This window comes from Equus przewalskii, chromosome 15 (assembly GCF_037783145.1).
Source record: "Equus przewalskii isolate Varuska chromosome 15, EquPr2, whole genome shotgun sequence".
Lineage (NCBI taxonomy): Eukaryota > Metazoa > Chordata > Mammalia > Perissodactyla > Equidae > Equus > Equus przewalskii.
In genome coordinates, this window is record NC_091845.1 from 63,705,659 (window position 1) to 63,731,971 (window position 26,313).

The 26,313-nt window shown below is 37.7% G+C and overlaps 1 protein-coding gene across 5 annotated transcripts in view; it reads right to left on the reverse strand.

Annotated features, from left to right (window-relative positions):
• Positions 1-363: 363 nt before the first annotated feature.
• KAT2B (lysine acetyltransferase 2B) overlaps positions 364-26,313 on the reverse strand; it is a 94,123-nt gene continuing 68,173 nt past the window's right edge. For 3 of the 5 annotated variants that reach the window (XM_070577501.1, XM_070577504.1, XM_070577505.1), the window contains 10 exons: positions 25,283-25,419; positions 22,493-22,701; positions 21,332-21,458; positions 15,125-15,235; positions 12,030-12,173; positions 7,929-8,043; positions 6,330-6,366; positions 5,781-5,844; positions 5,598-5,682; positions 364-2,437 (listed from right to left, as the gene is read on the reverse strand). In XM_070577501.1, the coding sequence (XP_070433602.1) occupies positions 2,244-2,437; positions 5,598-5,682; positions 5,781-5,844; positions 6,330-6,366; positions 7,929-8,043; positions 12,030-12,173; positions 15,125-15,235; positions 21,332-21,458; positions 22,493-22,701; positions 25,283-25,419 (1,223 nt within the window). In that variant the 3' untranslated portion in view covers positions 364-2,243. Of the gene's footprint in view, positions 2,438-5,597; positions 5,683-5,780; positions 5,847-6,329; positions 6,367-7,928; positions 8,044-12,029; positions 12,174-15,124; positions 15,236-21,331; positions 21,459-22,492; positions 22,702-25,282; positions 25,420-26,313 lie in introns of those variants that run through there. The other 2 variants (XM_070577502.1, XR_011527552.1) reach the window with 2 other exon arrangements.

The window sequence follows — 26,313 nt, forward strand, 5'->3', positions numbered from 1 at the left end:
GTCTCTCTCCTCATTTATCTATTTCACAAAGGCAAAGTAGAAAAACTGAGAAAAAAGCTTTTAATTTCTAAACCCAAAACTCTCTTCTTTAGCTGGATTTTTTTTCTTTGTTTAATGATAACAGTGGGCAAGATGCAGTGGGCCACTCAAGAGACACAGACACGGTAAGTGTCTCTCCTCTTAAAAAATCTCTCACTGACGGGCCGTGAATCTTTATAAAACTTCCCACAAATGCAACAATTCTAAACATCTTCAACAAAATGCTTAAGAGTTAAGAATTAAGGACATAGTCGATGGTCATCCATTAGATTATATACTTGCCCTGGTAAACATAATCTGCTAGAAGAAAACACACCACCCAAATGAGAGCTTTTTAAAATATAATTTAAAACTATTTTTGTACCAGTACAATATATTAATTTTACAAATGTAAAATTTTATCAGCTGTTAAAGCATTTGCAAAAACCACACATCCTACTTCAGCTTTATTGCACAATATCTATAAGAAAATATTAATTTTTAAATTAGAAAACATAAAAATGCTTTCAATATAGAAGAGACAATCTGATTTCAAAGACAATACTCTATAAGAATGTCTACCAAGAAAATAACAGACTTTCACAGGATACCAAGCTGGACAGATGCTTCGGCAGATCCGGTACAAAGCACTGTTTAAAACCAGTCCAAGATACTTAATCCAAACTGTATCATCATTCTTCATTAGAAATCTAGATGCCACTCAAGGTGGTTTCTTATACTTACAAAAGCTGAGGCATTTTTCAGTGAGAGCATTCTGAATATCTGTTACATATTAAAAACAATACTTCCAACTTAATAGCCATTTGCAGGTTTTTTCCCTTCATGCAGATTATCTCTGGCAACTGTTTTTAATGACTATTAAATGATCATTTTAATTCACTTATGCTGATAGAAAACATCAAGTTAAATACACTTTTAAAACCTAGTCCTTTACAAAAATCAGTTTATAAATTTGTATCATAAAAATTAGTGTCGAGACCATCAAGATGGCCTTCACTTGTTTTACATTAGTTGGTTCTCCCAGAGTTGGGATGGCAGATGTCCCACTTTTCTATGTAGTGTTAATCAGAAAATAAATCCAAGCACTAAGCTGGAATCCCAAGACAGGTTACTCAGGTTGTATGATGGCTTTAGTGGGATATTACCCTGGGTCTATAAACCAGCGTAGGTGTTCAAATACTGACAGCAAATCTTGGTGGTAATTTAATTAATTCACCTCAGACAATGAATATAATCTGGAGATGCAAAAGGAAAAATGTTCATATAAACATATTGGTGAGGTTGTGTGTATCATGGAACAGGAAAAAAAATCCTCATTTATCAGAACAAGGATTCACCAAATTTGATACACATATAGATTACACGTTTTCCTATTAAAGCACGTTGATTCGATCTCAAGTGTTTTCAAATGTATGCCTTTGTGGCCAGGAAATTGCCTTTTGGAACTTATGGCCTGCATAAGCAAAGTCAAATATAATATTACACACTTGTGTAGAGAAAATAATTATTAAAATAGTGGTTATGCACTCACAAGTTTGTTGTAGGTAGACAGAATTATCAAAAACCCAGATGCTTATTAAAAAGTTTGCATTATTTAGAATTTCTTCCTTAGGAATCAAAGTAGTTGCTTTTCTGGAACTGCATTTTTCAGAACTGCTCAAAGCACCTCATCTAGATGAGTGTTTTTAAAAAATATATATAAAAAGTCTACAATGAGACTTCAAATATCACATATTTCACCTTTTACGGGCTTTTTATCATGTATTCCTTCCTTAAAGTCCTTCAGAATAAAATAAAAATAAACTCTCACATTCCATTAGAAAAAAATGGAAACATTCACGGTCTGAAAATTTTCTGCATTCCCCCAAATCTTGGTACTATGTGCAATTTCCTCACATACAGGTTTTGAGGAAACCCCTGATCATCTATTATTGAATATTCAGCTAATGGACATGCCATAGAAAATTTACATTAATAGTAGTAAATAGATTAAAATCTATTCCATAAAATAAAAATGTTCTATGACTTCAATTTAAATACATCTCGGAAAAGCTAAAAGGAGGTTTTTTGTTTGTTTTTCAAAAGTGCTAATTATTACATTTACAAGTATCTTCAATACATTATGTCCAATTCTTTGTAAAACTAAACCACCTTGCTTTAGGCACACTGCTTGATGAGTTTCTAAGAAGCAGAGGGGAAAGAAATCACTTGTCAATTAATCCAGCTTCCTTAATTTTACTGAAGAAGAATTTCTCCAGGATATTGGCACATTTGTAGTATTCACTCTCAGGGGGGTTGTACTCTTTGCAATTGGTAAAGACTCGCTGTAAGTCTGCCATGAATAATTTCTTAGACACGTAGTACCTATTCTTGAGGCGTTCGCTCATGGTTTTCAGATCTGCACAGGAAAAAAAAATATTAGCAATCTTTGACTCCTTTCAAACACTAGCTGACAAAAGTGAAATTGGGAAAGAAATCTATGTCATCGGTTTGATTACATTTTTACCATCCCAATGCCTTTGTTTAAGAGAAATTCATATAATCAAGGAAAACAGTTCTTAAATTTCATGTTCTTTTGTGAGGGTTTCTTGTGTAAAATCACAGCATTTTAACATTGAAGGAACCATTATTAGTCATCTGGCTCAATCCCCTATTCAGCACAAGGGAACTAAGTAGATTAGCAGGGGTAAGTATGGTGAGCTAAGTACTGTTAGCTAGTCATTCAGAATTACACAGAAGAGGCTCTATCTACACGGAGCAGAGCAGGTGGAACACTTGTATTGAATCATTTCATTACTTAAATAAAAACAATGAGACTGAGTTTGTTTCACTAAATTCACAGTTGTTTTGGTGTTGCAGAGATAAAACTAAAGCAGAAAAACTGATCATAAATACATTTGCAAATACACCAGTGACCTTGCATGTAAAATGGTTCAAACAAATTTAATTTCAGGCTCCATCAATGAAATAAGAATGATAAACTTTACTTAACAATCTATTTCCTAAAGCAAATAAGCCTTGTGAGACTATTATAAAAAGAATATCTTCCCAATACCTACTTGCTTTAAATTGTATTATTTTACGAACGAAAATAGTACTTCATCTAAACTTATAAGAATACAATGTGGCTTCTTTAATTCTTATTCTCAGGACCATTTAAAGAATTCCATGCAGTTTAGAAGATACTAACATTTGTCCACTTATAGGTCCCTAGTTGTATCTAAGTCTGGTTCTATCACTAAGATTTATATTAACTATACATGGCAAAATAAGTCAAAATTGCTAAATAAATACTTTTGACAACCAGAAACCCAAATTCCCACTATATCACCAAATTTTCCAGAGGGAAAGAGACTTACAACTAAATACATTGGTATTATCATTTAATAATATAAATACATTTATGTGCATCATCCCAATATGGGGAGAAATTCATATGCATTGAAATCCTAAATCTACCACCAAACACCAAAGAAAAAAATGAGAAATATCTGTTCCTGCCTATTTCCTTTGATTAAAGCCTATCTTGGTTAGAGGTATGTCATCACATCTGTGAATTCAACTTTCAATTTCTTTCTTCTCTAACTGAAAGTTTCAAGGGAAAGAAAAATTGAAATGTGTTAAGATACACAAAGGCTCAGCAAATACCCCACTAAATCTATCACCAGAGCATGACTGAACAGATGATGATGTTCTCTCATTTAATGAAAAAAGCACAAGGAAACTGTGCCTCTTTCGGTAAAATTAGATGCTTACCTTCCTCCCACCTAAATGCCTACCACTTAAGTTTGTAATGGTTTAGAAAGAAGAGACATGCAACTAAAAAAAGAAAATGAAAACGAAAAAAAGAATTAAATGACACAAAAAGTTTATCCAAAATTTTCCAAACTGTTTCAGAAGGAGGGGGTAAGAAGAGAAGGGGAGAGCCTAAAATACAGCAGAAACAAAACAAAAATCATAGAAGTGTTTGGACCTTTCTGAATAATTACAATCAATTCTGCACATTTCCTTTCTATTCTAAAGTTATAGATAACACCTTTCTTCCTCTAGCCTTCTTAGATTCTTTCAGTTGACCAAATGGCATGGGTGAAAAAAAGAAGGTGATTAAACATCAGTGATAACCAAATATGGAGATATCATTAAATTATTCTATTTTCATCTCCCACCATCTTGGGAAATCTGGGGAAACAGGAAAACCTTGCCTAGCAATCCATGTGTGGTAAGAAGACACGTTGTACCCAACTATTCAGATGCTGTTCTGAATGTGACTCCCTAAATGAAACAGGTTAGATCTCATTCACGTGTGAGAAAAGAGTTTTTTAGGGAATGGGGGAAAGAGAAGAAACGTTTTTAGAAAAAGCCGAGGAGGCAACAATGGAGAAAAGTAAAATTATGGATTTGTCAGTCTTGTCCTCAAAAACATGTCAATCTTAGGGGTAAGGCTACAACATTTCACCCAGCACCTAAATGCATCCCAAGAAACATATTATTGCTCCACTAAAGAGCACCATTTACTGTTTCAATTAACTTTGTCTAGTATACACCTCACCCTACCACTGGCCTTGCTCAATGGGGTCAATTTTCCCCTCATGAGCATTCAGCAATGCACACAGGTGGTAGCCAACTGGAGAGGCCCACAGCCTTGTCAGGCTGGACCAGGCAAAAAGCTTTCAGAAAGCAGGCTGTTAAGTAAGCTACGATAGACTGGACCTGCAGGTCTTCAGAGTACATGTGGACAGGGGCTGAAAGAGAATTATTCTCCCCAAACTCACACAACCTCCCATGAGGGTTTCACAAAAAAAAAGGGCCACATAACTGACTGAAAAGAAAACATTTCAGCTAGTTGTCTGTCATCTGCACAATTCCAAATTGGTTTAATTTGGGCATTCTCAGTTCATTCAATTAATAACTCATTTATTTGATTCAATTAATCATGGTGCAGGCACAGCAGCAAATTCCACAATTCTACATTTCTAAAGCCATTTTTGTTTGTTTGGTTTTGGATGTGAGACAAAGCTTAAAATAGCAGCATAAACAGTGACACTAACAGTATCCACCAAGAGCATGGAAAAGCAAGAACTGCATTAACCAGAATTTTTCCCTCTGAAAGTACAGCAGTCAAGCAGCTTACTCTAACTTCTCTTATATTGCCTTCAAAAATTCTCAGACAGACTCTCAAAATACATCAAGAGGACAATCTGAGGCTTTTCCATTTGCAGCCAAACATGTACAATATAAGCAAGGTCACGTGCCAACAGCCTGCTTTCAGAGCGAGTGCTGTCTGCAGTTCCCCACCTGGGCCTTCTGCATCTGGTGATGTTGGTGTGTAGGCTCTAAAAGCCAGCTGCAGAATGTCTCTAAAGAACACAGCCACCCACTTCTCCTTTACCATTCTGCTCTGATATCACTGCCCTCCACGGGAACGTGGAATCCCACCGCCCTTCATACACATCCTACCCTCCAACAGAAGAGTACAAGTCAACCTCAGCACCCATTGTCCCCCACACCGCCATCCAGAGAGTTTTAAATCTATACTTAGAAAATGTTAATGGCATTACCCATGGGGAACCTTATAACTTCATAATATCCCGGAGCTTCAGTTCTCTTCACAGGTTCCATGAAGGGCCAAGCGCTTTGATGGCTCTTGAGTAAAGAAAAAAGTAAGGTATCTAATATAGAAATTCCATGTGGGAAATCATTTCAAAATATTTGCACGAGGCGAATGAAGAGAAACCACGCACCTTCACCTGCTGGAGGATGCTCTTGAGCGTGCTATACAGCTGGTCAGGGTCTTTGGGCTCTTTACTTGAAAGGAAAAGAGTGAACAACAAGAAACAACAATTAGTTTTTTTTTTTTTTTTTAAAGATTTTATTTTTTTTCCTTTTTCTCCCCAAAGCCCCCCTGGTGCATAGTTGTATATTCTTAGCTGTGGGTCCTTCTAGTTGTGGCATGTGGGACGCCGCCTCAGCGTGGTGTGATGAGCAGTGCCATGTCTGCGCCCAGGATTCGAACCAACGAAACACTGGGCCGCCTGCAGCGGAGCGCACGAACTTAACCACTCGGCCACGGGGCCAGCCCCAACAATTAGTTTTTTATCCTCCTGCCAGGTGATTCCTATTCAGGTCATTTTTACAAAAACCTAAAATTAAGAACTATTCCAGATTTTTTATGAAAATTTGAAACCCAACAAGCGTTGAACAGGTGGTTACAATCAGTTTGCCCATTTTCTCTAAGTTGCTGGGAGGGGAAAAAATCACTTCCATTAATATCTCACGCCCATCACACTTACCTTTTTTCTTTTCCACTCGGTTTCCAGCCTGTCTCTCCTATATGTCAATGAAATTAAACACTGAATGAGAACTGCTTTTGGTCAAGAGAATAACATAATTAATACTTATTAAAAATGCAATAAATGACAGCCATGCCTCAAAAATGTCTATTTCTAGGAAGAGACTGAAATTAACTGCCATTAGTGACTTCCTTATACATCTAACAACACGAAACACTTCCTAGACTGACAACACTGCTGTATACATTAGTGTTTTTTAAAGCAGGAACCCCAACTTTTCATAGGAAAACATAAAAAGTAAGTATGTCCACTACTGTGGGTATGTATATATTTTAAGCTCTAAGTCACAGTTTTTGCGAATCACCATGTGAAAGAGTTAAGCTGTTATTTTAGCTTAGAACAAACTCTGTCCTGGTCTCTATTTTGTTTGGCGAAGACCCTGCTTGTAATGCAAGACGGTTTAGTGCAGCAGAAAGAAAACACAGTCTGGATCCAATAGAACTGGATTTGATTTCTCGCTCTCTCCTTAAAAGCTAATTTACTCTAGAAAAACTACTCAACCTTTTGCCTCTATAGTTTATCAATCTATAAAATAGAACTCTAAAACTTAGGCACTGTTATCCCTTTCAAGATTAGTTGATGCATGTAAAAAAAAGCAGAAGAATGCCTGGCACAAGCTGCCATTCACTGATTTGGCAGCTATTAAGCCATTAATAGGGATAATACAGGGAAGTCAGATTTCTGGGTCTGGCAGTGAAACTAAGATCTGCAATAGGGTAGATTTTGTAATGAAGAAATATACCTTGTCTACATATCTTTTTTTTTTCTGGAGAATTTTAGCTCGTTTGATTTTGTGTTGTTTATTAAATCTTCAATATACTAGAAAATCCTGGATTTGAACCGAATGAAAGCACTGATATTTGATAGTTCCTCATCTACAAAAATAGCTACTTTGTATGTTTAATCCAATACAACTCGCCTCTAACATACTCGCAGATAAGAACCCTTGGGAAAATACTGTAAAATAGGGAACTTGAAACAAATTATATGCTTTCCAATCATCTTTTCAAGAAGTTTGGGGAAACGAATTTAGCCAAGCCCAGCTCTATGCAGGTTGCACCCACGACGGCAATGAGACACAGTGTGGACAGCAAGAAGTTTGGAGATCGAACTGGGCTGATTCTAATTCTAATTCTAATTCTGACAGTTGCCAGCCAGGTGCCATTTAAGGTTAACCATATGAGGACTTAAGCATTCGGAGACTCAATTTCCCCATCTGTAAAAGGAGAATTCCCCTACCTTCAAGGTCACATGTGGGTGGCCCTAGCACTGTGCTACAAACCGCAGGCGCTCAATAAACATGGACATTAATAACCATAACAAGGGGTCACTGAAGCTCTCTTTGGTTGATTTGCATTGGGAAGTAGAGAAAAGAGACAAAAGGAAAGCATTTGCTGCCTTCTTAAAAGACTAGAAATAACACAAATGGAGACAGGCAGGGCAAAAAGCTTTCCGAATCACTGCACCTTGGTAACTGTTTCAAACACATCTCGCAGTATTACCAAAAGATTTTGCTTTTAAAAGAAGATCTATACATACTAATTCCAGGAATGCTTTCTATCGGAATCTGTCGAACTCCATCTTTAAAACATGAAAGTCCAGGGTAGACTTTTCGAATCTGGGCTTGTTTTCTTTCTATCAGCTTTTTAATTATCTGTAAAGCACAGGAAGAAAATGTGTTTAAGGACAGTAGTCTGTGGCTACAGTTTAAGTCAGTCAACCTAAGCAGTCGTTCTTCTAACAAAACAAAGTCTTCAGGAAATAAAAGGGAGAAAGGGGTGAACGCTATTTAAGAGGTAAGCCATGAAAACATGCTATTACCCCATGCCCACGTAGTGTCATTCACACAACTCTCTGAACACTTGTCCTCTGCCACCCAGAAAAGCTGATCCTGAGGGAACACACTGCCCGAAGGGCCCACTGTCCTCTTTAGCATCAGAGTCAATTATTTCGCCCTGCTTTTCCGCAGAGCCTCTGCCAGAGCTAAGGTAAAGCAGGCCTGTACATCTGCTCCCCAGTCAGGCGTCGGCACCCGGGACTAGGAACTGTGCCCGCAGACCCAAGGGCAAATGAATAGGCTCAGAAAGTCCCCACAGCCTGGGAGGATGGCCTTACTGTTATTCACATTTTTCAAGGCTTGACCTCACCCTATGCTATTTGCATCAACAAAGCAGCTCTAAAGAGTTGTTTGTTAAGGCCACACAACCACAACCACAATGTGAGGGAATTTTGAGAGGTGTTTGTTTTATATAATAATTCCTAATGTACTGAGGTTACCATCTCCAAAACAGTGCAGTTTTCCCTTTAAAAAAAGAAGAAAAAAAAAAAAACTTAAAAATCACCATCCTGAAATCAACCATATCATAACTAAATTTTGGAAAAGAAAAACCAAAACAATAACAGCCATCAATTTAATTCAAAGAAGAAAACAAAGAATTCCAGTTCCTAACTGCTTGATCACAAACATATTGCTGGTAAACGCTGCAGCATGAATTCATAATCCCAACAATTAAACAAAGAACTTCACAAAATGAATGGGACTAGTAAAAGGACACTCCTGTAAATCTAGCTCAGTGTTGTCCAATAGAAATATAATGCAAAACACTCACGTAATTTTAAATTTTCTAGTAGCTACATTTTTTTAAAGTAAAAACAGGTGAAATTGACTTTAACAATATATTTTTATTTAATCCAATATGTCCAAAGTCTTATCATTGCAGCATAATATCAACAGAAAAAAATTATGAGATATTTTGCATTCTATTATTCATACTGGTCTTCAAAATTGGAGTGTACGTTACATTTACAGCACATCTCAACTTTGACCACACACATATCCAAGTGGCTGCCACTTTGGACAAGGCTGATCTAGATGGATGCTCTCCCTTTATTTATAAATCAAAGTCTTTTTTAAAAAGAATCCCAATGGCAATCTCTTAAATGGACACCTTCAGAAAATATAATTTCAATTATAATTTGAAAAGTTTTTTCTCTTTACCAAGGATACTCTCTAAGGTGATACCTGACTAAGTGGCTTCCATACCCCTCACGTAACACCCTGAAGGTGGTGGGCTCCTGGTGAGTGACCGGTGCCTCCAAGGATCACTTTGGAGAAAGAGGACATTTTACTTCTGTTCCAGTCTCCTATCTTCACCACCCTAGAAGCTGTCTTCACTTCCCCACTGTGTCATCATCTTCCTCTCCTCAAATCCATCTCTCATTTGCTGTCAGTTTTAGTTTTCCCAAACAGAAAATTTGGGGAGACTACCCCATCTTTAATATGTCACCAAGTCTCAAAATGTCTTCTTACCAAAAGTCATATTGCTTTGCTTCGCCCTTACTTTGGCCCCTCAAACCCAGGCCCTTGTAGTCTCACACATGGATTAAGATTTAAGAACTATCCCACCTCCCAGCCCACACACACATATGCACACACATACACGCACACACACACACACACTCAATTCTACCTGCTTATGGCCTATTCACAATTTCTCAAATAGTAGCTTCCATCACCCACACAACTATGGTCCCAGTTGTTCATGCGCCCATGAATCTACTTATGTTGCACTCTGAATTTCTGCTCATGCTGATTCCATTACCAGGCTGTCCAATTCAAAACACGTCTCCCACAAAGCCATCTCAGATGATGCTAGGCTGTTACGGACCCTACCTTTCCCTTGGAGTCAACACTCACAAAGCAGTACTCCACTCCCACTCTCTACTCCACCTGTCCAACTGTACCAGGTTTCTCTCTCCATCCCCACTAACCATAACTATAACTTATTCTGCTCTTGTATGCTTTGGGGGCTAGGGAAGTCCTCCATATATTTAGTTTGTTTGCTACCACCATTAGTCCCTACCTTCCTCAAAGGGGTTTTCAAAGTTGGAATAAAGGATACTTGTGAAAATAATTTGAATTCTGTGGAAGAAGATACTATGTGAATACAAATATATTATTATGGTGACTTCAAATCTCTTTTTTTCCCAAATCTCTTTTAAAAGAACTAGGTTAACAGCTCCAAGCCAGCCTCATCCATTCAATGGTGTGTGTTAGAGAAGGCTGGAGGCAAAGAGGGAAGGTGAGGAGAGACAGAGAAGAGATCCAAGAGGAGAGGAGAAAGAAGAAGAGAGAGGGAGCATTGTCTTCTAAAAACTTGACTGCTTTGGTTAGCCCTGTGCTTATGGCTTTCCCCATTACATGGGAAGAACCAACAGATCTGCACTATGTGAATCTGCAGACCCTGGCAGGGGAATCCTGCTCTCAGCTTACACTGTGGAGATGAACCGGTGCTGCTGGGAGGAGGAATGAGGAAAGCGCAGCTGACTGCACCGTGATGGCTTTAGTTGGCCAGCAGCCTCTAATGATGAACAATGAGCTGCTGAATTCAGACCTGCTCATTAAGCCCCAAAGAGAACAATGAAGAAAGCTAGCTCTTCAGAGAGAGACAGAGAGGAGCCTGCTGGGCTTTTATTAACTCTCCAAGCACCCTATTTGGAATTCTCTCCTAGGCTGACATCTTTGACCAAGAAACAACAAAGGTTGTTTTTATTTTCTAATTTGAAAAAAGCCTTTTGCTCACATTCACAGGAAGAATAAGAGCAAGTTTGAGCCACTGTTAGTAAAAGGAAAATACTTAATGAGCACCTACTATGCGCCAGACACTGTGTAAGGAGCTTTATGTCTGTTACGTCAGTAATGGCCGACAAATAACTAAGAACTGGGATTAAGGGACATTAGTAGAAACCAGAAAACAAAGACAGGTTTAAGACAAATGTCTTTTTTAGTTACTTGGTAGAAAAAAGTACACTAGAATGACTAACAGAATTATAAAGTGGAATTGATGTGGGATGACACAGCTGCAAACTCCCAGTTTTTGAACTCCAATGAATTAGGGGGAGCAAAGAGGTGATCCTGGGTTTAACACACAAAGTTCACTCATTTAATAAATGGCCTATGTGTACTCCTCAATTGTACCCTGTTTATGATCTTTTCTCTGTCTTAGAGAAATGCAAAATTGCTATATAGTCAAATCTATTAACTTTTCCCTTTACTTCTTCTCCGTTAGTTCATAGGCATAAAAGACTTCACCCCAAAATCAGATAACAAATCACTCAATACCTAGAAGTATAAGCCTTCAGAACTGGCAAGGTAAAAGGAGAGATTAATACACACTAAGATAAATGTTTATGTGAGAGGATAAACACTTAAATTCAAATAGTTGGTTCAAACTAATGCTAGAGAAGTTGAAAGGAAGAACTGGAACACAGCTGAAGAGGTTCAGTTGCGTGTGTGTTGAGAGAGGGAGGTCAGTAATGGCCCTGGAGAATAGTTTAAAAAGGAAAGAAAGAGATAAGTTTGGTAAGGTTGCTTGAGGCAGAGTGTTAAAGGCCTTGAGGATGAAGTTAAGATACGTGATCATACTTCACAAGTTTTGCATTTTACACCAATTTAATAAGTGTTGACTCTGCCAGGAATGGTGACCTTGAGTGAAGACAAATCAAGGATACTTTCAAAGAAGAAATCGATGCAAACTGAGATTATGACACCCAGTACACCCACACGCACAATAACCCAGAGCCCAAAGATTCACAACTCACCCCAACTAAGACTGGCCTGTATAGAAGTCACGTGCTTACCTCCTTCTGCTTCTTAATGATGACAGAAAATTCTGTATATGGGATCCGTGGATTCAGCTCACATCCCATTAAAGTGGCTCCTTCATAATCCTTGATGTAGCCAACATATTTGGTTTTAGGTATTTTAATTTCTTTGGAGAAACCCTGCAAAGCAAATAGATTCACTCATATGGGCACTGTGCATTAAATACCTACTGAGTGCTAACTATGGGCTGAGCACCGTGCTAGATATCAGGATATACTTCTTACAAGTTCTCATTGTGTGATTCTGGGAAAGACTAGTGGGAAACCTTTCCATGAAGTTCAAAAACATCAAAAATTAATCAGTGAAAATAGGAAGGAAGACAACATAAAAAAATCCTAGTGACACAAAAAATATTTAAAAGTTTTTAACAGAAACGGCTATTAAGTAAAAATAAGGTTAAATTTTGCATTAAATTGCACAACTTTTCCCAAAGTGGGGAGGGGGGCCCAGGATTCTCAACAAATCAAAAACTAACATTGACCTAAATTTTGAAAGCAAAGCATAAAATCAAAAAATAGAGCAATTAGAAGTTTGATGTTGAGAAAACGAAACCCCTAATTTACAAGCAAAAAACTTCCAGACCATCGCAATGTGTGGTTGCTTCGGTGACATTAACGCTTCGCAGTGTATTCATTTACATACTTTAAGCTGTAATAACAGAGTGCTACAGGGTATATATTCGTATATTTATAATATAAACATAATTTTCCTTACAGTGCCTATTTCAGTTCTTTGTGGAAAATTACTTGGACTTCAGAACTATCAGCAGCAGTTTCCTGCCTCCCCTTTCAGCAAAAACTTATTTTCCAAGCAATTACTGCTAGCATCCTCAAAGGGGACTACAGACAAGTCATTTAAGAACCACGGCCGAGACTTCATGCTTTGCACTGTAGTTACAGCCCAGGAAAGCAGACATTCAAACCCTCAGTAAAACAATCCCACTGAGTTCTTCCAAGTGAGGTGTTTGTTTTGTTTTGTTGTTGTTGTTGTTGTTGTTGGGGAAGATTGGCCCAGAGCTAACATCTGTTGCCAATCTTCCTCTTTTTGCTTGAGGAAGATTGTCACTGAGCTAATATCTGTGCCAATCTTCCTCTATTTTATGTGGGAGGCCACGACAGCATGGCTTGATGAGTGGTGTGTTGGTCCACACCCGGGATCCAAACCTGAAAACCTGGGCCGCCAAAGCGGAGCACATGAACTCGACCACTATGCCACTGTCCTGGACCCCCAAGTGAGTTTTCTTCCTAAAATCACAGGGGGCCAGCCCTGCCGCCGAGTAGTTAAGTTCTCATGCTCCGCTTCAGTGGTCCAGTGTTTTGCCGGTTCGTATTCTGGGCGCGGACATGGCACCACTCATCAGGCCACAATGAAGTGGTGTCCCACATGCCACAACTAGAAGGACCCACAACTGAAATATACAACTATGTACTGGGGGTGTTTGGGGAGAAAAAGCAGAAAAAAGAAAAAAAAGATTGGCAACAGTTGTTAGCTCAGGTGCCAATCTTAAAAAAAGAAAAAAAAGAAAATCACAAATACAGCCCAAAGAATGGGAAGAAAATAAATAAGAAATTAATTATCTGACCTCAGAGGAGGGAAAGCTTTCTAGTCATATAAAACATATAAAAAAAGAGCTTAATAGATTTTCTGTAATAAAATATTTAAAATTCTGTACATTAAAAACAGAGCCATAAGCAATGTTGAAACAAATGACAAACGGGGGAAAATCATAAAACAAAAAATTAATATCCTTATATACAAAGAGTTCTCGTAAATTAATGTAAAAATAAGTAATTTAATAGAAAAAGAGGCAAAAACAATGAATTGGCAATTCAAAAAAAGAACAAGAAATATAGAGGATCAACGAATAAGAAAAAAAATTCAAACCACACAATGATCAAATAAATGCAAACACACATTTGTTACTTAGTGAAAGAGTGAAAACATATTTTTCAATAATCAAACTCTTTCCTGGGCTCCCTCATATATTACTGACAAGAACAGAAATTATTTAAGTATTTGGCAATACATAACAAAAACCTTAAATATGTCTGGAAGCAACTCTACTTCTAGACATTTATTCTAAGCAAATTTCCATAGATGAGGGCAACACACACTCACACACATATACTCACACACGTATACTTACACACAAGAAACCCCTAAATGTCCCCAAAATGTGGTACCAGTTTAATAAATTATTTTCTATTTATACAACAAAATTCAGAGAACCACCAAAAGTCATATGAAAAAATAATCAGGATATATTAAGTGAAAAAGGCAAGTAATTAAATTACATACAATGCAAATTGATTTTTATATTTATACACACACACATGAACACACACACAGAAAAAATACTAGAAGGGTATATATCAAACATTAACAGTACATTTCTCTGGGTGGCAGAATTACAAGCAATTTTTCTTTCCTTCTTTCTGCTTCACTAAATTTTTCATAATTTCTACAATAAGTTTACACATTACTTTTGCAGTCAGAAAAGCAAGTGACAAACGTTTAGGAATTATAAAACATTATTAAAAAGGTAAGCAGCCAAAAGATAATACTCAAAAAGTCAAACTGAAAACTTCTGATAAGAAGGGACTAAAGATGGCAGCCAAGCTCCCAGCCTGCTGTGTGCTATAGAACCAAGACTGTCTGCAGCCTTTCGTAAACCTCAGAATTTCCTCTCTGCTGTCAGTAATGGAGGCCCTCCAGAGACTGAATCTATTTCTCTCATTCATGGAGAACACTACTCACCCAGGACTGGGAATTTCTCCTTAGCCTGGGGAGAAAACCATATTTTAGAATGTTAGGATGCAATACTACACTTCACTTACAGATGACATTCATTCATTCATTCATTCACTCCACAAATATTTATTTAGTATTTACTATATGCTGGTCATACCCTCTACTCCACTCTGAAGCTTACTTCTGGCTTAAGGCTTACAAATAAATGTATGTCCTTCTTATAAGTAGAAACACTGGGGAAAAAACTTACTTGGATGAAGGTTACCTGAGTGCATAAGAAAAGAAATGACAGAACAATGCTGCACAGTGAAAAACCAACCTGTTTCTTGAAATATCCAATTGCATATTCATCCGCATATGTGAGGAAGTTCAGGATGTCATGTTTTATATGATATTCTTTCAAATGATTCATCAGGTGCGTTCCATAGCCCTGCATGGAAGTTAGTACACACACAAATATATTAGGTTCTCGAGAAAAGAAACTCCTAAAAATTCACTGGGAAACGGAAAATTTAGCAGTTGGTACTTTGATGTATTTTACCAGTATAATACTAACACCCTTTCTTGCATTTCTGAACTTTGAAAATGAGCTACAAAACCAAAAAATTCAAAATCCTAGAATGGTGGTACAATCAGCATCTGAAAAAACAAGTCTCTGGTTCTTTGAAAATAACACACTGAGGCTATAAGCTGCTAGTTCAATCCTAAAGATCACTTGCTGAATATTAATAAAGAAGTTTTGGCAGTGAATATTGATTATGAATTTCTGCTTATCTTTAAAGTATTTGAGAACCTGAGATGAAAAGAGCAATGTAAAGTGCTCATCTTCACTAGAATATTAACTAAACCGAGTGTTTCCTGTGAACTACAAATCAGCAATCCTTCTAAAGAACTGTATCGTCATATACATGGGATTTTCAACTTGGCTGGAATAAATTCATGACGGAAATAAGAAAAAGATCCAAGCACCAGGTTTTTCAGTGATGTACAAAGCTTAGAGAAAATCTATATATATAAAGTGATCGTTTTAGAACCTCATAAAAAGAGGTGAAAGTAAATCCAGAGACAAATGCCTTCACATAAATATTTTAGAATTTGGTGGTCCATTTTTCTCAAGAACTTGAATGTGCTTACAGGTATAAACTCACGAGACTGCAGCACCTCAAGGGGAGAAGGATCTTCGGAAGTCATTTGGTTTAGCTCTCTATTCCATGTGAAGCTAGAAGACTTTTGCCATCTACCCTGAAAAGCTGAGCTGCTAGAATGCCTCCAATATAGGGTGATCACTTAGTCCTTCAATAGACCAATTCATTGTCACACATTGTTATGCCTGGGAAGTCCCTCCTAATGTTCACCTGACATCTGATGCCTTGCTATTTCTACTTATTGACCTTAGTTCTACGCCTACAGTAACAAAGATTCATTCCTGCTCTTAACAACTCTTCAAGCCCTTGTAGACGACATGTTCTCACTCATGCCCACCCGCACCTCCCAAGTCCCAGGCCAAACATCCTCGAGGCTTCAGTCATTCTTCATACGGCAGGATCAGAAGACCCCTCCATCAATCTAACCACTCTTTTCAGGACTCTCTCCTGTATAACAACACCCTTCTAAAGCATGGATCCCAGGACCAAGTGTAATGATAATCAGGATGGTCTGTCTGGTAAATAGGAGATCAGTATTACTATTTCCCTCTTCTGGAAATTATTCTTCCATTGAAGTTCCCCAAGGACACTTTAGTTTTTCCCAAATATATCACAATACCGACACATGGTGAGTTTGAATAAAACTCAGATAAAAAGACGAATGAAGATATCTCTCTCCTTGAAGAGAAGAGAGTAAAATGGGGACGATAAACATATCCATACATAATTACAGTACAGCACTGCGCTGTTCGATATAGTAGCCATTAGTCACATGTGACTTTTAAGAAACTGAAATGTGACTAGTCCAAATTGAGGTGTACTAGAAGTGTAAAATATACACCAGGAAAGTTTCTCATTAATAACATTTTATACTTATTACATGTTTAAATGACAATATTTTGTACATATTAGATTTAATAAAAAAATAATTTCAACTGTTTCTTTTTACTTTTTTAAAAATATGGCTACTAGCAAGGTTTAAATGACATATTTGGCTTGCAATTGACGCTCACAATGTACTTCTATTACACAGCATTGGTAGAGAGTGATGTATTTGTACTGACAATAGAGAAAAAGGCTGCAGGATAATTAAGGGGGAGAAGAAGGAGGGTATAAAAGAAAAAAAGAATGCTTAAGCTAAGCCTTAAAAGAGTTTGTCAAATAGAAAACAATGTAAGAATATGGTTTGGAAATCTAAACGTAAGGAAAAATGAACTTATCCAAAAATTTTATAGTGGGTTTATAAGCTAGGGGTACAAAAAGGCTTCTTAAAGAAAACATAAAATGCAAAAGCATAAAGGAAAGGACTGATTATTAAGTAGACTACTTCTAATTTCAAAACTTCAAGATTTCATAAGCAATTTGTGATATCAAAAACAAAAGACAAATGACAAACTGGGAGGGTGTAATTGTGACATACTATAAAGAATTAATATCAAGAACTCATAAATATCTTCTATAGGACTGATAAAAAAAAAAAAGAGACAGCTTAAAATTGTCAAAGAATAGAAAGAAGTAATAAATATAACCAAGAAATATAAAAAAGCTGTTCGGCCTCAATAATAATCAGAGCACTCCATCAGGAGATGCAATATTTCACTCAACAGTATCTTTAAGATGGTGCACAGTGTCAGAAATGGATGGGGAAATGGTACTTTCCAACACCACTGGTAAAAATGTAAATGGTAAACCCATTGAGAAGGGCAATCTGGAAATAATTTTTTAAATTTAGACTGGCCATATTCATTCATGCAGCAATTCCACTTCTCAGTGACTAGAAAAACATTTCCAAATAGAGCACTGTTTGTGATAGAAAATAGTTGGAAATAAACATAAACATCTTCAATAGGAAATGATTATATAAATTATGACGCATCCACATTATGAAATACTACATAAAAAGAATAAAATACCTCTATATCAGCATTGTCTAATAGAAATTTCTGCAATGATGAAACTATTCTTTATCTGTGCTATCCAACATGGCAGCCATTAGTCACATGTGGCAATTAAGTACCTGAGTGACTGAGGAACTGAATTTTAAATTTTATTTAATGTTAATTGATCTAAATATCAATTTAAATAACCATATATACGCACTAAACTTGAAAGATCTCGAAGATCCGATGGAAAGTTTTTTAAAAAAAAATTATGTACAGTGTGAATTCTATGAATGTAAACAACAAAACACAGTCGTTTCTTACATACAAGTATATTTCCACACATGTAAATAAGTAGAGAAGCACCCAGAAGGCTGCACACAAAGCTGAGAACAGCAGGATGGCAGGGGAAGGGAGAGCGGGGTTTTTTGATTTATTTGAAAATGTATTTGTGTACGACCTAGGTAATTAAAAATTACTTTTAAAGAAAAATGGAAAAAGCTGTAGAAAAGAGAACAGTTGGCTAGTTGGAGGGAACTGCATGTGCACAGGAATAGAAATGTCTAGCATTTAGTAAGAAATGCATTTTCTGGTGAAACTCAGTTTAACATAAATGGGTTGATGGAAGAGAGCTAGGCTTTTGTTGTATACATCATCTTGTAAGAAGTTAATAGAACTATAAATTTTCTCCCCTTTGCCTACAATCCAATGATTTTACTCAAGAAGAGTGATAATGGTTCTTTTCTAAAGAGCTTCTCAAAACCTGCATAAGATATTTTTCATCAGTGGCCACTAATCTGTCACCTCTCCAAAGAAATCGTCCAGATTCCAATTGCTTGTGTAGGGGCTGTGTCTTTTAACTTGAATCCTTTCTGTGTCTAGTACTGCAACCGGCAGTAGTGGTAGCTTAAATATTTCCTTGATTAAAAAGGCATTAACAACATTAAGCTATTATATGTAAATGTTTAGATTTTCACTCCAGAACTATTTCCCTTGTTTGCATGTCTTTACTTTTAACTGTCACCAAAAGGATTCTTTTCCAAATCCATCTGGTAACTTCAATGTTTATCTAAGTATTTATTATGATAAATAAATATTAGCTATGTAACTTTAAAGTTGTACATAATATCAAATCCAAATAGTTCTTAGATGGCACGATATTCTAAAACCAAGTGAGGCACTTCAAGGAAATTCTCAAATGTTATCTTGTGTGTACTTTGAGAAAGATAAATTCACATACAAATCACATTCCCAGGAATTTGTCTATAAGCTTGATTCTCCAAAATGAATGGATGCAAATTTTAAAGTATCATTGAGCTAAGATCTTTAATACATTAAATAAAAATTTAAAACTTCCACATATGAACTTGCTGTCTACACAAATAAGTGCCACCACCAGCAACTGGCTTCCATCAAACTCATCCATTCTATTTAATTTTGAAACACTAATCTTCATTTTTTAAAACTAGTTTCAAGTCACTTACAAAAAGTGGCTTTTTTCTAGTTCTTTCTACTGAGTTTGTGATGTTTGGCCAGGTTCCGTCAAGTCTTTAGAAAATTACATGGTTTGGGAAAAAAATAAATTGCCCTTCTGGGAAGTAATAAGACAAAGCATCCAATTCATATTAAATACCTTTAGTTTCCCTCTCGGATCCCGACAAGTGTCCAAGTCAACCTTAACCAACCTTTCCAAACAAGGTGGTTGGTGCAGCTTTCTTTGAAAACAAAAATTAGGCAATCTTTTTCTGGAATTATAAACCAAGGACATATTTTCCAGCTTCTCTCCCCATGAAAAGCCAAACCAAAATTTCCTTTTCAATAAGTTCCTAAACTCTGGACACTTGGGATTGTTTCTCATTTTGGCTGACCGGGAATTAAAAAATGATAAGCATAACAACAGCACCATCTAAAGACATCCTGTCAGAATTCCTTGAAGAAGAGCCAGAGATCAGTTTCAAGCAAATGGGAGCCCTCAGCTTCCCCAGTCAGAATGATGAATGCAAGACTGATGAATTTTGTTTGCCCTTTGATGCTCAGTACTATGAGTCAAAGAAAAAAAGCCCCACTTGTGCTTTGTGGGAATAAATTGCAGCAGCTATAATTGGCACTGTGACCAGAGTAAAGCTGGTCATGAAAGCAGAAGTACCCACAGCACTGGCTGCAGCCCTCAGGCAGAGAATGAGTCCCTCCAGTGACTTATTTTTGGTTTTTGTAAATGTCCTTGCTTCTTTGTAGCTGAAGAAGTCAACAATGTCCTTAGATCTGCACTGTCCAGTACAGGAGCCTCTGGCCACATGTGGCCAGGGAGCACCTGAAACATGGCCAGCCCAAATTGAGATGTGCTGTAAGTGTAAAATACACACATGATTTTCAGAGGCTTAGTACAAAACAAAGAACGTAGAATGTGTCAGTAGTAATTCTTTGTGACATTGCCTACCTGTTGCGATGACAATATTTTAGATATACTGAGGAAAATAAAATATATTTTTCAAATTAATTTAACCTGTTTCCACTTTTTAAATGTAGCTACTAGAAAATTTAAAATCACATATGCTGCTCACATCTGCACGTCATATTATGTTTCATTGAACAATAGTGCCTTAGACCTTCCAAAAATTTTTCTCAGCAGCCATCTAATCCTGAGCTGCTTATCTTTCCACCATTTGTCATATTTTTGCATGATATTCTTTAGGACTCCCAAAATACCAAATGACTAATAGTCTAAAGACACATTTCCTGGTTCCATTTTCCTAAAAACAGCAGAGTAGAAGACAAGATAATCTAGATCAGAGGTCTTTCTGCCAATTAAGAGTCTAGTGTATTCCAGCCAGACTGAGAGATGAGTAACACAGCCCAGTTCCCGGGGAGTAAGGGACCTGGCCCAAGAACAGCTGGGAAGGTAAGTTAGACACTCACTCACACACAGAGATACACACCCTCTCTAAAAACCCACATTCCAAACCCTGCATGAATATTTCTGAAACTTAGCCATAAATTTATTCAAGTTTTTCATAACTTCCCTTACAGAATTTCTTTAGTCCTTATCTCCCTTTAGGGACAAGGTCATAAGAAATCTTTCTGAAGTGTAAGCCACCTAAATCATCCTCCTGATCCACATAACACCACATCCTTTCTCGTGGTTCAGTCTCACCAGTTGGATGTGTGTGCATGTGCACAGGTATAAATTAACAATGAACACTTCCCTTCACTTGCCATATACTATGACTATACTTGAGTTGCATTTGGGGCTGTGTGGTGTCCCTTACCTTGCCCTAAGGCCCAGCAAAGCTTTGGTAGAACCTTACCTGTTGGTATACGGAACCATTTACTCTCTGCACACACATAAACATACACTCTCAGTGAGAAGATTCTTCTCAGAAAGTCCTGAATTTCACTTTGAACCTTCTCTGGACATGGCACAAAGAGACTTTCCCAAGCTCTGCAGCTTTAGTGAGAAGCACCACATTCTGCTTTTCTTCTATGACCTTGGGTTACCCTTACCTTGACTTGCTCATTTGAGGTTACAGCACAGAAAACAATCTCTGTGAATCCTTGGGATGGGAACATACGGAAGCAGATACCACCAATAACACGGCCATCTTTAATTAAAGCAAGAGTTTTGTGTTTCCTGAAAGAATAAGATTATATCAAAGTTTTACCTATCTTGTTTACATAAGTATACTCTTTGGGATGTTCCTTATTAATCAACCAGGAAAGGGGAGGTGTTTTTCTTGAGTTTCTATGGAAACTTCTTTTATCTAGCCATTATCTCGCTAAACCACTCCTTAATGTGGACTTTTTAGAGCAAGCTTGCCTGCACAAGACCTCATCAGAGCTTCCATCGGACCAAAATGCCAGCCACCTAAGAAGGGGCTGAGGTTTACAAATAAAGAAGAGGGTATGTGTGGAGGTGCTCCCTGCTACTAGAACAGGGGTACACCCAATGCCAAGGGACTCAGAGTAGGGGGTCAAGGGGAGAGCACGAAGTCATGGACAAATGTGGCATATGTTTCTGAAGAGTTTAGTCTTACTCAAAAATATTATAAAAACATTATGGAAAAGAATACAAAACCCACATGTGCAATTTGTCAAAACCTGCATTATAGAATCCTATCCGACCTTCTCTCCGTCTAAAATGTCACTCTGAATTGTCACGTGTGGATCAGTCTATATAGGCTCTTGGGTTATATATGTTAAAATACATTCAATTAGAGAAGTTTTTTGTTTTGGGGGGGTTTTTTCCAAAGCAATGGATTTTCAAAGTTAACCTGTCTGATATCCCAATAATTTTCCCAGTGCTTACAGACCTAGGCAACAATGATGCCTAGTTAAGATACCAAAACCAAGAATGTTTTGACTATGAAGAAACTGGGACATCATCTTAATGTTATATTCTTTCACTGCTATGATGAATGTAGCACAGGATAGTCAGCAGTAACTTAAAATATTAAGCTTCATTATTATTAACAAAAAATTTATGACTTGTGAAAAAGTAGTCTTAATGCTTTAGCCATGGCAATTATCTTGATGTAGCTCTGTATCCACAGTGTGACAAGAGGCAGCAGGATTCGGTGGGTGACTACGGCTCACTTTCACTGTCTGAGTAGTTCCTCTTTCATTTAAAAAGGAAGAAGAAAGAAGGAAGAGCAAAGCCCCACTTACGGGTCAAAGACAAGCCGTGTGATGTACTCTTTGGGCATCCGGGGCAGCTGATGGGAGAACACGTTCTGTAGACCAACCAGCCACATCAGAATCTTCTTGTTGGGTTTCTGGTTCAGGGAATTGCCAACCACGTGAAATTCAATCACACCCCTGCGCTCTTCCAGCCTGGCTGCCTCGTCCCTGGCTGAATGTGCTGATAGAAAATTGGTCTGGCATGCAGGAGACAAGAAAAAATTACACAGAGCTCTTCTCTTAAGACAGTGGGGATAGGACATATGAACCCTTCTCTTCTTCGTTTGAATACGATACACATTTGGGGATTTTCAGGGTCTCAAACCACACATACCCATTATGAAAACAAAACAGAAAAGGCAAGTAAAGCATTTTGGGAGATCAGAGAATTATACATGTACATGGATATTTGGTGTAGATTAGGAGTCATCAAACTTGTCTGTAAAGAGCCAGAGAGTAAATATTTTAGACTTTGAAAGTCCTAAGGTCTCTGCAGCCTCTAGGCAACACTGTTGTGGTGTGAAAGCAGCCATAGATGACACATAATTGAATGGGTGTAGTAGTATTCCAATAAAACTTGATTTAAAAAGGGGGAGGGGAGACTGGATTTGGCCTGCAAGCTATAGTTCGCCAACCCTTGGTTTAGAGGAATCCCATCTGGCTGAGCTTTATAGGACCCTCTGAATGACAGATCCCAAATTCTCATTATAGGCCCAACACTAGCAGTCACGTTCACATTGTTAGCACCTCTTTTTGGAGGACAGGTTTCTTTCCAGAGGAATATCTGTTGACCCACTCTCAACCATAACTGGAAGCACAACCTTGTGCCAGCACTTTATGCTCCCCATCCTATTTAATCTAGCCGGTAGCGTGCAGGTAAATGTTCAACAAACAGCTCCCCAAAGAAGAAAAGCCCTAATTGGTAGTACCTGCTTCATTTCATTGTTCTACAGTCAGCTGCCCAGGTGACCAGGTGTCATTATGGTCAATTTCAAGCTACCAACTTTTTTTTTTTGGAGAGGAATATTGGCTCTGAGCTAACATCTGTTGCCACTCTTCCTCTTTTTGCTTGAGAAAGACTGTTGCTGACCTAACACCTGTGCCAATCTTCCTCTATTTTTCTATGTGGGATGCCTGCCACAGCATGGCTTGAGGAGCAGTGTGTAGGTCCACACCCAGGATCCAAATCTGTGAACCCTGGGCCACCAAAGCAGAATGCCCAAACATAACCACTACGCCACTAGACCAGCCCCTCAAGCTACCAACTTCTTAACAACCAGCTCACAAAATTCTTGAAAATTCAACAATTGCCTTCTCTGTGCCAATACAAGTCAACTCCAGCACACTACAAAATCCATCCAATAGATTTTGAAATGTGTGATTGCATCCAGATTTTGTAGCTGAAAACACCGAGCTACCCTTAAAGTTACTGCATCCCTGAAAGACAAGCATACAAGAGGTACTACAATCTTAAGTCCCCGGGACTGGATATCTAGAAGGAAATGGAAAGGACAGTTTTAAAAGGAGATCTTTCTCTTACAACATTCCAGCTCTCTGAGTTATTCTCAATACCGTAAAATAAATATCTAAGGAAACATGACAAATTAAAAATTGATATTTGAATCTAGCAGGGCCACACTAAAAAAAATTTAAAATATGTTTTGTAAAATAATCTCCAAGCCATTTCTTCATTTCTGGGAAGCTGTGGAAAATGTCTTAAACTACCCTGCCCTTGGATGTGATGCAACCAGATCACAGCAGTACTTCTACTAAAAATGCTTCACTTGAATCTAATCATTACTAAATGGACAGATCCAAACAGAGGGACGTATGCAAAACCAGTGACCAGGACTCTTCAACAATGGTACTACCCTAAAGACCAAAAAAGAACTGGGGAACTGTTCTAGATTAAAGGAGACTAAAGAGATGAAGAGAGAAGAACTAAGTGCAAAGCACGATCCCTGGCTGATCCCTTCAAAAGCAGCAATACACCTTAGAAAGGACATAATCCAGATATGTGGGGAATTTGGATGTGGGCTATACATCCAGGGGTCAGCAAACTTTTCTATAGAGGGCCAATTAACAAATATTTTAGGTTGTGCGGGCCATATAGCCTGTCTTAATTACTCAAATCTGCTCTTATAGTGCAAGAGAGACACAGACAATATGTTTCAATAAAACTTTATTTGCAAAAACAGCCAGTGGGCCGGATTTGGTCTGCAGGCTGTAGTTTGCCAACCCATATATTAGACAATGTTGTAATTAAGCTAAATTTTCTGACAGTGGTAAATACATTGTGGTAATGTAAAGAATACTTTTACGAGATAAAGGTGAAAACAGTTAGGGGTGAGGTGTTATGACATCTGTATTTAATCCTGAAATGGTTCACAGGAGAGAGAGAGAGACAGAGGGAAAGCGAATGTAGCATACTATTAACAATTGGTAGATCTAAACAAAGAATCTATAGATCTTTATCATGGAATTTTTGCAATATTTATGAAGGTTTAAATTCTTTAAGATAAAAAGTTGAGGAAGGAGGAATGCCTTCAACTGTGTGAGATTATTAGTATGTTTCCTTGTGATGTGATATTCGTCAAAGGGAATCACCTCTCCATCAGTTTTTCTTGCCCTCCCACTCTAACCTCCAGGTTAAATGTAAACCAGGGTAGTATAACGTGCTATCTCTCAGCAATACCATCTCCAGTTCAGACAGCTAGAGTGGCTAGGAGAACAGAAGGGATCATCTACCAGCTGGCTGCCCTGCTTCACCCTGCTGACCTCTGGTCCAAGCATCGCTGCAGGGTCCGTGATAGTAGACATGACCTCGTTGATTAATTCCATTGGAATATCCCCCATAACTCGGGGTTTCTTGGCCTCCTCTAGAACATGAGAGTCATTCATTTTCCTCTTTTCTCCTGTGATAATCAAAATAAAAGGGAAAACAATGGGGGATTTAAAACACAAAGCTGAGAAATAATACATTCCAACTAATTTTCTAACAACACTGATGGGTATGGAAGTCAACTCTCCATTTATCAGGGAAAGAGGTGGCAGTGGAAGGTGGAAAAGAGAAGGGTGGAGGTCACAATACCTTCTAACCACAGATCTATTCTAAATATTTTCTACTTTCTACGATAACTTTTTAACTTGATATATGAGTTACTACGGCATGTGTTTCTTCCATTGCAAATGCAAGAGGTAATTCTAGTTAACATTGGTTAATCATCTCTAATTTAGTTCCTTTGTGGTCCGAAAATATGGTCCATATGATGGCGAAATGTCAAAATTTTTTGAAACTTGCTGTATGGCCTAAAATATGACCAATTATTTGTAAATGTGTAGTGGCTTCTTGGAAAGAATGTGTATTTTCTGATTTTTAGGAGTAACGGTCTCTATAAATCCATTAGATTAAGTTTTTTGATCATGTTTCTATATCTTTACTGATAGTTTTGTCTGCTTGATCTATGAATTACTCAGAGATGTTTCTTCAAGCCTTGAACCACTGGCTGATTTGATGATTTCTCCTTCTAGTTCTGTATGAGGCAGAAGTGGTAGTACACCAGTTCTGAGCCTAGGCTTCAAGAAACTGTATATTTCTGCCTGCTCTCTGGTGCATCATCATAAGATGCATCCTCATAAGAACATGTTCTGTCCCAAGAAAAGGAAAAGAAGCCCAACGGTCCCTGGAGGGGTATGAGAAATATACGGAGCAGAGATGCTGCAGCTGAGGTGTTCTAGCTAAGGCAAATCCAGAAGAGAGCACCCAGTCAATGGGCAGCCACGTGAACAAGCCCAGCCAAGACTGAGTG